General features: G+C 37.2%; 1 protein-coding gene across 2 annotated transcripts in view; it reads right to left on the reverse strand.

Annotated features, from left to right (window-relative positions):
- The window catches only part of LOC106921101 (cell adhesion molecule 2-like), a 226413-nt gene that overhangs the window by 69167 nt on the left and 142810 nt on the right, over positions 1-14436 (reverse strand). Inside the window, exon 1 of one of the 2 annotated variants that reach the window (XM_088012686.1) lies at positions 9269-9558. The exons of the other annotated variant lie outside the window; for it this stretch is intronic. Coding sequence (XP_087868812.1) covers positions 9269-9293 — 25 coding nt within the window. The 5' untranslated portion in view covers positions 9294-9558. Of the gene's footprint in view, positions 1-9268; positions 9559-14436 lie in introns of those variants that run through there. 2 annotated transcript variants of the gene reach the window in all.

The raw sequence follows: 14436 nt of genomic DNA on the forward strand, positions 1-14436 counted from the left end.
AATGCAAGTAGAGAATAACATTTAATATAATATCAAAGGTTTAATAAAGCAATATATTTGCTTTTTTATTAACTTGGAGAGAAAAAAGAAAAGAGTCATGCGTCAAAACACTCCATGCCTTAGGCACCATCTTCGAGCAGCATCCGACTTCAAGTGACTCTCTGTTAAAAATGCATCTTAGAAAGAGGATCTTGAATGGGATGCAGAGGATTACACAGAAAATGACAGCTTTCCCATGAACAGTTAGTGTCTGTAAGGTTTCACAGGTGGCTACCCAGCTGGGGCGCTGCAAGGTTCTCAGACTGACTGATTTGCAGCACGTCAGCCAGCGAGGCTGGCCTCGTGATTGGAGAGACAGTACAAGGTCAAGAGTTTGATCATCTCAAGAGCCGGTACGAATTCATCAACCAGGCATGTATCCTGTCATTTAATCCTTGAGAGTTGAGAAAAACTCCTCAGCCACCTCACAGATCTCTCCATCCAAACATCAACCAAATACTGAAAATAATTAGAAATATGTATTTAAAAAAAAAAAAAACACAAAACCTATCATTTCCAAAAATGTTTATTTATTTTTATTCCTTTTCAACATGTGAACACAAAAACGTTGTTAGTAAGTTCCTGGAACAGAAGTTCACATCAGGCAAGTGCATCATCTTTCCCTGCCCTGACTCTGGGTCTCTTCCTCCCACTGTGACAATTTTCACACAAACACCCTCTTTTTTTCTCAGGAACATGTTGTGTGCACAGTGTTGCTTTTGCGATGACCTTTTTCCACTAGGAAATTATATCTCATGTTTCTGTGAGAAAAAGGTAATCATCAGTGTGGAAAAAATTTTTACTGTTTATTTTATTTTATTTTTTTTTTGGAAAAAGTAATGTCAGATATGAAATTTAACATTTCGCGTTTTGGAAGGGATTTCTTGGTGACAGTTGAAGGGATTTAATATCTTGTTTAGTAATGAAGCTCACCATTACTTAATTCATAGTCAAATAAGAGCACTTTACATTAACTTCTTTTTAAAAGTCAGTCTAAAGTTAAGGTTAACCTTATTTTTAGATTGTCATACAGTTTATGCTATTAAGTTTAGACAAATTTCTGACAAAACAAAACATCTGTGCTATTCATCATGATACTGGATTGATAAGAATGATATAATGATTTCTTAATTACAACCCTTGTTCAGATCAATGCCAATAGGTATTTATCGAAACATGTTCCAGTATGGCAACATACAGAACACTGTGACAGCAGCTTTAATATTTCCCTGATTACCTTGGACTAAAAGTTTGGGGCACTGTGGTCTATGTGTGCGCCAATGTGGTGAAGTAATAATTTGCTGAATTACTGTAATTTCTAGACTATCAGCCGTGACTTTTTTTTTTTTTTTTAAACAAGATTCGAACATCGCAATGTGGCTAACATACAGTTTTTTACCAATGGGGTTCAAAAGGCTGAACTGCTGGAAGTGAAGAGGACAAAACAAGCTCCAGAGTGAATTTGCCTTGAGACCAAAGCGACAATGAAAGAGAGACTGAAGAAGTGTTTGCATGTGTGTGTGTGTGTGTGTGTGTGTGTGTGTGTGTGTGTGTGTGAGGCTGTTCAATTCTGACACTGAAAAAGATAACTAGTGTGCAGAAAAATGAAGAAAATAGCGATCAATAACTTTTCCTGGTAGGCTACTCAATTTTTTTTTAAGTAGCCGTGTTACAGGCACTGCTCAGGAAAAACATTTATGGTTTCTGTATGTTACTGGTATATTTCAATAAAAGTAAAAAAAACAAATTTTTTAATCAACGGTTTAAGAGAAGTTTGTAAAAACATTTACTTTGATATTTTCTGACTTGTGGAGTGAAAAGAGAGTTCTCAAGAAAGTATATTATTTGGTTTTACATTATTTATATTTAGTTTACAGAACAGAATAACATGTCAAACCTAAGGAGTACAGAAAAGTCATATTTAATTTAATTTAATTAGCTGCACAAGGAAAATATGAAGAATATCTCAAGCAATGTGTTGAAACTTAAAGGCGCCAATGCTATTATTTTCATCTGCTCTGTAATTATTCTTCATCAAGCATGGCAGGGACAAAACTAGTTCTTAAGTTTGTGGTTTCTACATATAAATATGGAATGGAGAGGTGCCAAATATAAAAAAAATAAATAAGAAAATTGTCATGCAATTAGCAACATAGTGCATGAATACATACTATAAAGACAGCAGAAGAAATTTAACCTGTTCTTATTTTATTTTTATTTTTTGCTCTCTCTCCTCTGTTTAAGCTGCATATTATTTATCTGCGTATTAGTGTGAGGAGTTGCGTTTGCGTGTAAGTATGCATTTCCAAGCCAAACCTGCTCTTTTGACAGTGATAAGATTCCCACAGTGAGTAAATTGAATGCAACCCCTGCTGAGGGCGGAGCTACATTTGTATGAAGTGCTGGCGAACAACCACCTCAGGACAGTTGCATCTGATCTGGAGATATGAAAATAATTATCCATCACCTGAGAGGCTGGCTATGGCAGCGCTGTTGTCATTTACATACGGTAATTAGGCCAGGCAGCTGTTGGTGCTGCCATCACAAACCTGACGTCCAAGTCAGCCCTTGGAATCAGGTAAGAAAAATATTACCTAGTTTCAATGCTGTTAGCACTTAAAAAAGATAAATAAATAAAAAATAGGGCTTCTTGTTGAGAATTAACAGCTGATAGTGGCTTTTTTTTATATTGGCAGTGCTTTTTTATTTTTGAAATAATTTGTTTTGCAGCATGGGAAGGTGTTAATGTAATAAACACTTGGTGAGATCTGGGTATGACAACTTCAAGAACCACACAACCGTTTCTCTTTGCCATTACAAACTAAATTATTTTTACCTTTTCTAACCCAAGAATCTTTCCTTAACCCACTTCTATATATCAGGTTTCATAAAAGCCCACAAACTAATTTCAAATTGGTGACCAGACACACTCCCTGATACATGTAATTTGCCCAGTATTCTTGCCCTTGATTCAGCCACATTTATATAAGAGCCAGCGATATAAAGCTCTATCACTTCTCTGCATGTTAGCAGCCTGAGTTCAAGCTTTCTCAGCCCAAAATGGCTAGGGATCTCACTATCTTTTCAAAGCCAAGGTCAGACATCTCGGTTTTATTACAGAGGTAAACCTGGCCTTCATAAATACTTCATACAGGGCTTTCTGGAGGAAAAAAAAAGTGAGCAGAAGAAGCTGAAAGAAAAGGCAAGTTAGATGAAGATAGAAGTACATTTGGAGGAAAATGAAATCAAAGCAGGAACAAAAATAAAGAAGGCAATTCCAGTTTGTGGACTTGGAAAATCCATCAGCCATTTGCAAGCAGGTAAAATGAAACTCAAACATTTTGAAACATGTATTCAAAATTATATAAATAGACGTCTGAGATTCTTGTTGGTTTGGTAAGTGGTACAAATTAAATGTGACAAAAGCATTGAAAAAGGATCCACGCTTATTGTATGTGTTTTTCTCACACTGATCCAGAGGGAAATGTGTTTGACTTGATTCTTATATACAGAAGATATATTTTTAAAAGTCACACGAAGGGATTCATTTTTAAAGCTTTCATATGGAATGAGAGCTTGATGATCGCAGGCAAGGGTTACATTCATGAGGGAAATCAGACTAATCACCGCTGCCACCACAAACTCCCAAACTCCCCACATCAACATGATACTTTGTGATTTTCTAATGTGTCCTGATGTGTTGACAGATACTGTTCATTTGAGAGGGATCTGGGGAAATGCTCTTTGCCCCAGGGTTGAGTCTGCTGCAAGATTCAGTGGGCAGAAAATGCTACTTTTAAAAACAGCTTTTATCATTTGGCTCATGTCAAGCTGACTTTACTGCCGTTCTTTTCTACGGTGATTCAGAGACAGGATTCACGACGTAAGGGTTGACAATGCAGATATCCTTTCAAAGCTGAGCTTAGATCAGCCAAATAAAAGAGGAATACATCTGAATAAATAATTTGAGAAACCTCAAGTAACTTGGTGATGACTGCAAGAGATAGGAGTGTAGAATGTCATTTGAAATGGAAATTTATTCCTTTATCATACATTATTTTGGAGGATGTTTAAAAAAACACTCTGCTTGCATAAACTTGCAAATGTTAATAAAGTCATTGGACTGTTGGAGAAGTTTGAAAATAAAAAGTCGTTAAACTCTTGGTTTTTGTTATTTAAAATACACTCACTTCTATTACAGACTATATCTGCTGTTTCAAGGAGATTAATAAAGGGAAAAATGTTAAAGTTACTTCGGCATTATATAATTCAACCTTGATGAAGAAAAACCTGTTTGAAAAATCCATAAGAATTGCTCCACCACATTCAGACACTGACAGATATATTTATGTAGATTCCTACTTCAAGACTTCCAGTACAATTGGCACACATGACATTTACAGAATTACTTCAATGATTACGCAGTTGCAAGGTTAGCAGAGTTAGAAAAGAGAGTGTAAAGAGCTGGAGAAGGAGGAGCCTTTAGGGCTGATTATGCAAAGATGGATATTTCATAAAATAAGGAACACAATGGTTAACTTAGAGCATATGTTTTTATGGCATTAATACAACAGAGTGTCTTCAGGTCGGCTGTAACACACATCAGTACAGAAAAATCCTTCCTGCCATCTTTTCAACGATGGCAGAGTTACCTCAGAAAGTAGGTTAATTGAGCTGAATGGATCTAGTGTAGTTTAGAGCAAGGACTTATCCCCCTGAAGACACTTAGCAAAATGGATCAGATTTCAATATAAGAGGAAACACTGCCAAAAACGTATGGAACAAAATATGCAAGATAACTGTTATCACTAAAAGTTAGAAGCAACAAAAACTTGCTCCACTGCTTGAAGAAGAAGAAAAAAAAAACAGCGCAGAGTACACAAAGACAATAAAGGCACAAAAGGAAGAGACAAAATAAGTTGTTTTTGTACTCTAAAGATAAATAAATAAAGGCAACAACAACAAGCTGCACTCTGAATGACAGAAAATATGGAAATGGAAAAGTATGTAAAAAAAACAAAAAAAAAACCCAAAAAAACTCAACCTCAAAAACCCAGATATGGACAAACTACAAAAACTCTAGAGTTTAAATGCATACTTTTTTTTCACAATGACTATTTTATTCTTATGCCAAAAATAAATACAACCTAACCTTCATTCTCTAAATGAAATATAAGTATGCACAATTTCTTGAATTAAAAAAAAAAAGATTGCTAATGCTACCAGAAGAATCTTTTGTTTTCCATTCTAGTTTCTATATTTTTTATTCTTCTTAAAGATTGTATTCAAATGTCTCTAACACTTTTGAGGCCATCATTGCCAATAACCTCTGTCACACTAGTCCAGGGTACAAACTGTATAAGGGGATATAAATCCAGCAAAGAACAAAGAGCAAATTACAGATGTTAACGCTCATATTAATCAAGCTAAAATTTGAAAAGAGAGAATGAGAAGGGAAAAATGCTGCAGAAACTATCATGGCAGGTCCAAAAAAAGATAATAATCTTGGTCTAAGCAGAAGTCAAAATGATCTTCCAGGAACATTTCTGATACAGTCTTCAGCTTATCCTTCTATTTCTGTCTGTTTTTATTTAGATAACACAAAGATGGGCACTCTCTTGATGGGTGAATCTCTTCTTTTGTTACGTTGTATCTGTGATATGAAGACTGAGATATTTGCTGTATGCAAGAACAGATTCAGTGTATCAACCGTCTTGCTCTTTCACAGAATATCTAATGAAAGGTGCATCAGACTACTTTCTTCCCAGAAACCTTCCAGCACTTTATCAGCAGTGCTTTAGTGAATCTAGCACAGCAAACATCTAATCTAGCTCCAGACAGAAATAAAATGCAGGACTAAAAAACCCATTACAAGCTGTTTCACATATAATATAGATTCCGAAACTCAAATAAAGCCATCTCTGCACATTACAGATTGTTTTATAAAAAGTCTTGTTCTGCTAAATGAGCTAAACTGCATGTGTGGCTTAACCTTAGCCACACAAAGAGCAGAGGAAGGAGACAGTGATTTCATGATTGCTGCAATTTTCTATTTCTCACAAAGGTGCACAGTGAGTGACTGGTGTCTATTCAGCCACAGCTCAAAGGTTGCAGCTAGTAAATATCTAGAACATAACATAAGAAAAATGTCGAAAATTTCTAGGATAGAGGAACATTTATCCTGGTAAATACATCTCTCCACACTGAACATCAGTCCAGTTAATTTTGAAGGTAAGGTATATTTTATTTACACCTTTTTGGTTGATGTCCATCATGGAGAGAATAATTGGAGGACAAATAAAAAATACTATCAAAATAGATATCAATCAGATACTTCGTACTTTCTTCTGGCTCTTTGTTGGAACTATGTGAACTCACCATGCACATTTCGTATCTAATAGACCCATGACCTGACAAATAATAATTAGTGGGGATATAATAATCATTCATTTGATAAGAGGAAATGATATATGATTTTGACTTCAGATGAATCAAGTTCTGGTAAAAATTTAGAATGTAAATTTGTTTCATTAAAAAAAAATAGTGAATGTTTCACAATCACAAGACTTGTTACTCCATGTAGAATAATACAGCCAAGGTTATTTCAATGTATTCAGTTTTTTGTGTATATATAACTGTGAAGTCATTCTAATAGTGAAAAAGCATTGCAAACACTCTGTTTCAGTGTATTCACAGAAGAAGAACGCATGTTTAGTTTAGAGTAATCCAGTTCACTCACAGTACTTCCCTCTAAACTAACTGAATTCAATGCCTCCATCATTGCAGGAACAGAACCCATTGGCTCATTAATATGAATCAATTTTGCTCCGTAGTACCAACAGTAATGCATGGTTTAGACATTTCCTGCTTCACAATAATTGAATTAAATATGCACAGAATTAGCAGGCTAGAACATATATCAAGGCAGTTGATCCAAATATGTAAAACGGAGCACAAGCAGTCCCCGACAGGATTATAAATACTGGACTGCACAGCATTTATTTTAAAGCAGCCTGTTGAATATGGGTTTATTTGTGATAAGCAAGGCTGTTGCTGCCTTGCTGTCTTTTGTAATGGTGTATGAAATTAATAAAGCTGCTTTGCATTTTGTATACCCTACCCAGTTTTATTTTGGTAGACTCGCTCCTTGCATATCATACCAGGTTTTACTGCTCTGCCTAGTCCTCTGATTATCTCCATTGTTTTCAAACACGATTCATCAGCCCCTGTGTGCATTTATGATCATGCGCTCCCTTCTTCCTCTGCCTGTCCCACCCCTCTTGCCTCAATTTACCCTGCCAACTTTACTGGAGGTGTTAAACAGGCCAGTTTTTCCCCCTTTTCCTGCCCAAGATCATAAGAAATCTAACAGGATAGAACCAGAATGTTCTAACTATCTCTGGTTCTAACTATCTCAATCACTGTATACTAGAAAGAGATACAACAGATTTGGGCTTTGTTTTAAATCTCTGATATTCTATTAAAAGATTAGAAAAATCTCTATGGAGTCATCTCATGTGGTAAGGGTTGCCTTTAAAGAGTTAAGGGACTCAACAGCGAATGAGATATTGCAGTGCAACACATTCAGCTGGATGTTGATGGCTTGAGAGAGAGCTTGAATGAATTAAACATTCAGACACAGCAGGGAAATGTGAAGACTGTGTAGTGACGTGGTGAGAGGAAAATGATGTTCATGTTTTAACTACGATTGCTACTGATGAGGACACGGGGAAGTAGGATAAAGAGAAACTGTAATGGAAGGAGGCGCCTACATTTGGGAATAACGGATAATCCAAATTTTACCACAACTTAAGAGGAAAACTTTGAATTGAAATTCTTGTAATTCCAGCCTGAAAGGCAGCACCAGCTGGAGAAATAAATCCCTTAAAACATAAATGACAAAACTGGGTAGCAGAAAAAACATGAATTTATGAAAAATGAAAAAATTAAACACACTTCAGGAAGGCTATTTTGGCATCTGCTTCAGACGTAAAGCCTCATGTTTAAGGAGACAACAAAAGAAAGATGCACAGGCTGGTACTATTAAAAAAAACCATCTGCATATAGGTTAACTTTCTTAGCGCTATCTGCTGGGCTAATCATGCTGTTACCTTGAATATTCAGTGAAAAAAAAAAAAAAAACTTGTCAAGTTATATCGCCAAACTACAGCTACACGTTTCATTTGGCAGTCTTTGCTGATTCGAAGATAATTGCTTTACAGTGCCCACCTTCTCAATGCATGTGAGATGTTGCTGTCAAAAATCAGGGACTTTTTATTTGTGTAGAAACTGAAAAAGGCTTAAAGCGTCATTTCATTTTAAAACCATAATACCAAGGATCGAAAATGTCATTATGGCGATTATTAAAACTGGTAAGGATTTTGTACCTAACCAAAAAAAACTACAAGAAATTATATAACCTGAGTGAGGTTCAAACTCTACAACACAAATTCTCATTGGATTACATAAAAAAATGACAGTACTTATTTTTTAATTCTTTTCTCTTCGGTGACAGTCCACTCTATGTATGAATATAACCACAGTCTGACTCTACAATGTCGAGATCAGGACTCTGTGGGAACGATATGATGCTGGGCATCTTGTTCTTTTTATTGCTCTCTGTGGTACATTTGTGTTAAGCCAGTACCTTCAGTTTGAAAGAACATCAATCTTTTCGCAGCAGTGCATATTCCTAAGGTTGAATACCTTTTTTCAAAAATATTTTTTGTTATATTTGCACCAAAAAAAAACAAACCAAAAAAAAAACAGGCAATGCTTATTAAAATAAAAGCCAATTCCACATGCTGGTAACATTGCTGGAATAAGATCACAGTGCATCTATTTAATATAAGGGATATATAGTTGTAACATTTCTATGAAAGTTGTTCAATCACTATTAGCACTAATTAAGAGGATTTGCATTGTGGATATTTGTCTTTTCCCATATAGTCTCAGGGTAAAGTTACATGAGATCGACAACGGCTTAATGGGAAACTTGGAGTTGGATTTTGATAAATTATTACCAGATTCTGATTCAACATAGATTCAGTTGAAAAATTAAAAAAAACAAGAAGTTACACTCAGAAACTCTGCCAGGCAAAACAAATTTAATCTTAAAACTAATGATCATTTTGTGAGTCCCAAAATGACAATTAAAACCCCCCGAGCCCTGCCAGAGTCGCTTTAGAAGATACAACAGCAGAGGATTTGAGCAGCAGTCACGACTCACCTCGAACTTTGCCTTTTGAAGCCATCACTGCATTCCCCAAGTAGGAGACGAGGGGTTGGATGAACAGCAAGAGAGGCAGAAGTCAGAAAAAAAGGGAAAGAAAAAGACAGAAGACAGAGCAACAGATTAGATAAGTGTAGGGAGAGCAGAGTGTGGGTATCTGTTACACATATTTAGAAGCAACTCTATGTTGATCTCGAACGCTAGTTAAAAGTGTGAAAATCATTGGATTGCTCAACCCTTAAAGAGAACATCCTGAATTAGCTCATTTGCAAATTGAAACTTTATAGTGTGACACCTTTTAATTAGTGGTGTCACATCATGTGGATTGGGAAAGAAACCATGTTGCCTTCAGATAAGTTTCAAAGTCTGTAAGGATACATGCAAATAGAATCCTTCATGCTTATTAGCAAGAGCTGTGCTTCTTTTCTTGTTCAAACCACAGGCTACAGATAAGAGATGGTTCTGTGGATATACACCTCTTTTTCAATGTATTTTTTGGGGGGGGATTATAAGCGAAGAGCAGCAGAAAGTAGAACATAATTGGAATCTTAAGGAAAATAAAAGTAGTTGTAATGTTTCCTTTGAAATAAAACATTAAACAAGTGTATTTGTGTGCAGCCCCATGAGACGATACACAATATACCAACTCTCACTCTAATCACAGCTGGAAATCTTAAGATGCACATACATTTCTCTACCGCCATTCCTCACAAAAAGAGAGAGACATCTTACCCATTCTTTCTTATGAAATGTCTCAAGTATATACAGTATTTATACATAATTGCATTTGTATACAAAGTTTTTCCAAGTCTTGCCACCGAATTGTTGCAGGAGCAAGGTCAGAACTTTGAGTGTGGTGGCAGAGGTTCATGAGATAGGAGTTTATTTTGCAACATGTGGGTTCGATCCCCCACTCCTCTGTGAGTTGCTTCACCGGCCTTGCCTGCTGCTGGTGGTGAGGGGGCCCAGCGGCACAAACTGCACGGCAGCCCTCCATATGTCAGTATGCCCCAGAGCAGCCATGTCCACATTGTAGGTTATCCCCATTAGTGTGTGAATGTGTGTATGTATGGATGAATGACAGATTGTGCTGCAAAGCACAAATGGAAGCCATTTACCATTCACACTGTTCTTTTCTAACTGAACTCCATCTTATGTGATTCTTGACCACACAGCGTTAACCGAGACTGAATTGCAGATGGTTGTGATCATATATCAGTAAGTGACCACACAGCTTCTGAATGAAACTGGTGACATAAGATTTTATAAGGGGTATCCGAGTAAATGGGGCTGGATACAAATGCACACCATAGTTTACACGTAAACTAAAACACCGTGGTATAATAGTGCGAAAGGAAACATTGTAATCAGTATGAAGAACAGAGAGAGAATATGCCACAATGTGGGAGTATTTTATAAGCAGCTTAGTGGAAAAAAAATATATGAGCCAACAAGGCCATGTTAAAAAAAACAACAAAAAAAACCAAAAGGAACTGCAGCACCAAAGAATCACTTCTGAGACACCCTGCCAGTTAAAGCAGAGAGGGTAAACCAAACAAAAGTCATAGATTGTCCACTGGTGTGCATATGTGTGCCTCTGCATTTGGAAGTACATCCCTGGAGAATGACTCTTATGCTTCACACGCACTGCTTTGCCAAATTGATGGATCTATTGGAAATCCTCCAGTGAGCCTGAAAACATGTACACCTCTAAAAGACAGCAGCTGAAGAACAGAGAAAGCTGAAAGAACAAGAAGAAGCTCATGGTAGGTGCCACGTTTGAGTTTATTTAGATTGCTTGTTTCTTCCTTCCTTTCTTTTGATTACTAATTTCTAAACAGTTCTCCTGTCAAACAACTAATTTAATATATCGAGTTTGTTGTGAGAAAAGTAAGTAAAAACTAGTATGGGTAGAAGAACTTCAAGCTGTTGGCAGCTAGAAGCAGAGGACGACCACTTTGACTCTCTCATATGTAGATACGTCTTTGTTTATATGTGAGTACGATTAAGTCCTGATAGCCAATTTCTAGTGCCAGATGGGGATGATTATATTTTGTTAGTACTGTATCACTTCTTGAATGAGATTGAGAATGAGATGAAGACTTTTTTTCCCCTTGCAATTTGTAGTGAATATTAAATGTAATTTGCATGAATGTTGGTCTATGGCGTCTCTGGTGATGCATAATGGGGGCAGAAGATTGAGAATCACAGCAAAGACAATCAGATTTATCTGGAAAAGAAAGGTGTATTGGTTTTCGTTCGCATACAGAAAACAAATGTACTTTGGAGATTTCCACTGATATTTTCACAGCTTGCCGTTATGTCACCGGTTCAGAAGGAGAGAGCCCAACAGAGAAAAAGGGCAGTGGATGTCACATTTCTGCCAGTAATGCTTTCTACACGAGACTGATGGCTTTGTGAAACATTCCCTCAGCCTGTCTGACCTCAGCCTATAGCTGCCTTTCATCCTAGTTGTCAAGGTGTGAGCTCCATGGCACAACAGTGCCTGTATGATCTCTAAACCACTGAGATAAAAGATGGAACAAACTTATAGATTTTTTTTTTTTTTGCCACTGTTTTCTCATAACAGCTGAATATATAAACCATAAGGAGGGAGACAGAAGACAAACAGCAATGAAAAGTGAAAAAAAATATATATATACTGGCCGTCTTATTTGACTTATCCTCTAGAGTCTCTGCACATGTGGCCTATCTTGGAGTATTACAGTTTCTAGGCAACCAACACAACAGTTCTGTAAGTCAAGCTGAAATAGCATAAAACACTTTTTATTCAGCTCTCTTCTTCCCCCATTTTAAATTGCAATAAGCAGAGCATTTCTGATTGATTACACAATGTCCAGTTCTCCGGAGAGACAAAAGAGAGCACAAATACGATCAGAAGTGCCTCCCTACTACAGCCAACAGATATTGAGATCCGTCCGTCTTTACTGAGAAGTTTTAGAATTTCAGGTGAGGTGAATGTGTGCACATTGTGCAACGATATCTCATAATATTAAAATGCCAAAAGTGAGGTCTTTCTTGAGAAATGCTCTCAAATTGTTGTGTAAGGGTATATCCACACCCGACACATTTGGTCCACTTTAAATGGACTGGAGTTTGTTTCCCCAGTTGGTCTGGAGCTGTTGTGCAGGTGTCAACAGACTCAAGTGGATCCTGGTGCGAGCCAGGCTAAGACCCACTTTTTGAGGTGGTCTCGGCCAGCTTGCAAACAAATTCTGTTGCGATTTGGTTCTGCTATGAGTTCCAAACTAAACACAGGAAATGTATGTCTGTTTGGACTTCGTGAGCCATCATTGCTGGCCATTATAGTATAAGTAAGCTCTTCAGCGTTGCTGAAAATACTGAAATCATACTCGGTCCACCGTTTTCTGCTTAGCCATGTATATCCTATATACAAATTAAGTTATAAGGATAGAATAGTCTGAACTATCACCTGTTTTCAGCTAGATAAGAAAAAAAAACTGATTTAAAATATTATATGCTATATATTTATGACAATTACAATAAAGAACTGAACTGAAGTGAAATGAGGGCTACATGCTGAGATATTGTCTATTTTTCCATTGGTTGGTAACATCCAAGTGTATATAAGATTTCATACCGATGTAATATGCTTCATAGCTAGCTCTATCAAATATTCAGATTTTACTGCTATCGGATTTCAGCTGGTTTTTAATTCTGAATTTCCAATTATTTAACTTTCATCATTGTTTCATATAGAGAAACTTGTGTTCTGTTGTTTCCTTAATACAGATTGTGGAGCCTCTCCTTGCAATGAATAATAACTGAACCCTTTTTAAAACTATTTCATGTGTTTTGGCTTGATAAATATTTGCAATGACAATGATGTGCTTAACCACTTCTTGAAGAATTGCCTGAATCTGTCTCAGAGCTATTGATCCAAGCTATGTGTAAACAGCCGCATTTTACCTGAGAGGATGAAAAGACGACGCTGAAACAGAGAAGCACCGAGTTGCAAGCAGGTTCTTCCCCATCTCTAACCATCAGCAGGGAGCCGTCATAAATAAACTGTGTGATAGTTCATACAGAAGCCACCTACTGTGGCCCCCACGCACGCACACACACACGCAGACACACAAACACAGCCGTGATCACAGCACTCCCTTAAGGTAGAAGTCTCCTGGGAGAACGTGTGTTCTATTGCAACATCCTTCCTGTTTTCGTCCTTCTTCACCCCGTTCTGTTCTTGCCCCCCCCCCCCCCCCCCCCTTCTCTCTTAAACTTGTGCTCACTCAGGAGTTTGTCTCTCCTCCCTTTTCATATTCACTCTACCTCCTTATTAACTGTTTCCTTATCTAAATCTCACTCTCCCCTTCTGCGTTTTCAATGCCCTCAGGCTACTTTCTCTTGCAGAGGCAGATATATTTAGAGTCTGACAGGCAGAGAAAAGCCTATGGAGATCGATGTGTGCAGCGTGCCTCTCTGAGCTGTCACATGACATGATGGAGAGTTTAGCTTATCTTTAGTACAGCAGCAGCTGTTTTTTCCGTATGTCTGAAGTTCTTTGGGCCCTTGGAATTGGACCAATATGCTACCGGTGAGCAGATTGCTGTTAAACCTCAGCATACTTCCCGTCACCTTGACTTAGCTGGACATCAATTCACACATAGACATTTAAAGGATATATATCCCACGACATGTTAATAGCGAGGTCTATGCATTTGTGACTCTTTCGATTTGCAGGCAAGCATGACTGTGAAAAACAACAACAACAATATGCTCCTCGGATTCATTTAATCAAAAACAGGTAATATATTAAATTTGGATTTGATCTAGCAGCGAATGCATTCTTATTCTGTTTAGCCAAACTTTTGCTAAGGGCTGCAATTAATCTCTGGATAATAAAGGAGGTGGTAAACAGTGTTAATAGATGGAATCAAACTTACTTAACTCGGCTTATTGCCACCATATTGCCTGCTTTATTGGATCAGTCTGACACACCCTTGTTTACTCACATTACAGGAAGACACACATCTGTTTGTTTTGTCGTTTAATCTAGCATATTTGATTTCGCCTCCTTAACATGATTACACATAAATAACCTGTTTGTAGCAGAATCATCTGCTTCCATATACTGAGCTCGATGCAAACATGTGGACACAAGCACACAACCACAAGGTAAT

The sequence above is a fragment of the Poecilia mexicana genome, unplaced genomic scaffold (assembly GCF_051168715.1).
Source record: "Poecilia mexicana isolate PSO_F unplaced genomic scaffold, ASM5116871v1 scaffold_14, whole genome shotgun sequence".
Taxonomy (NCBI): Eukaryota; Metazoa; Chordata; class Actinopteri; order Cyprinodontiformes; family Poeciliidae; genus Poecilia; species Poecilia mexicana.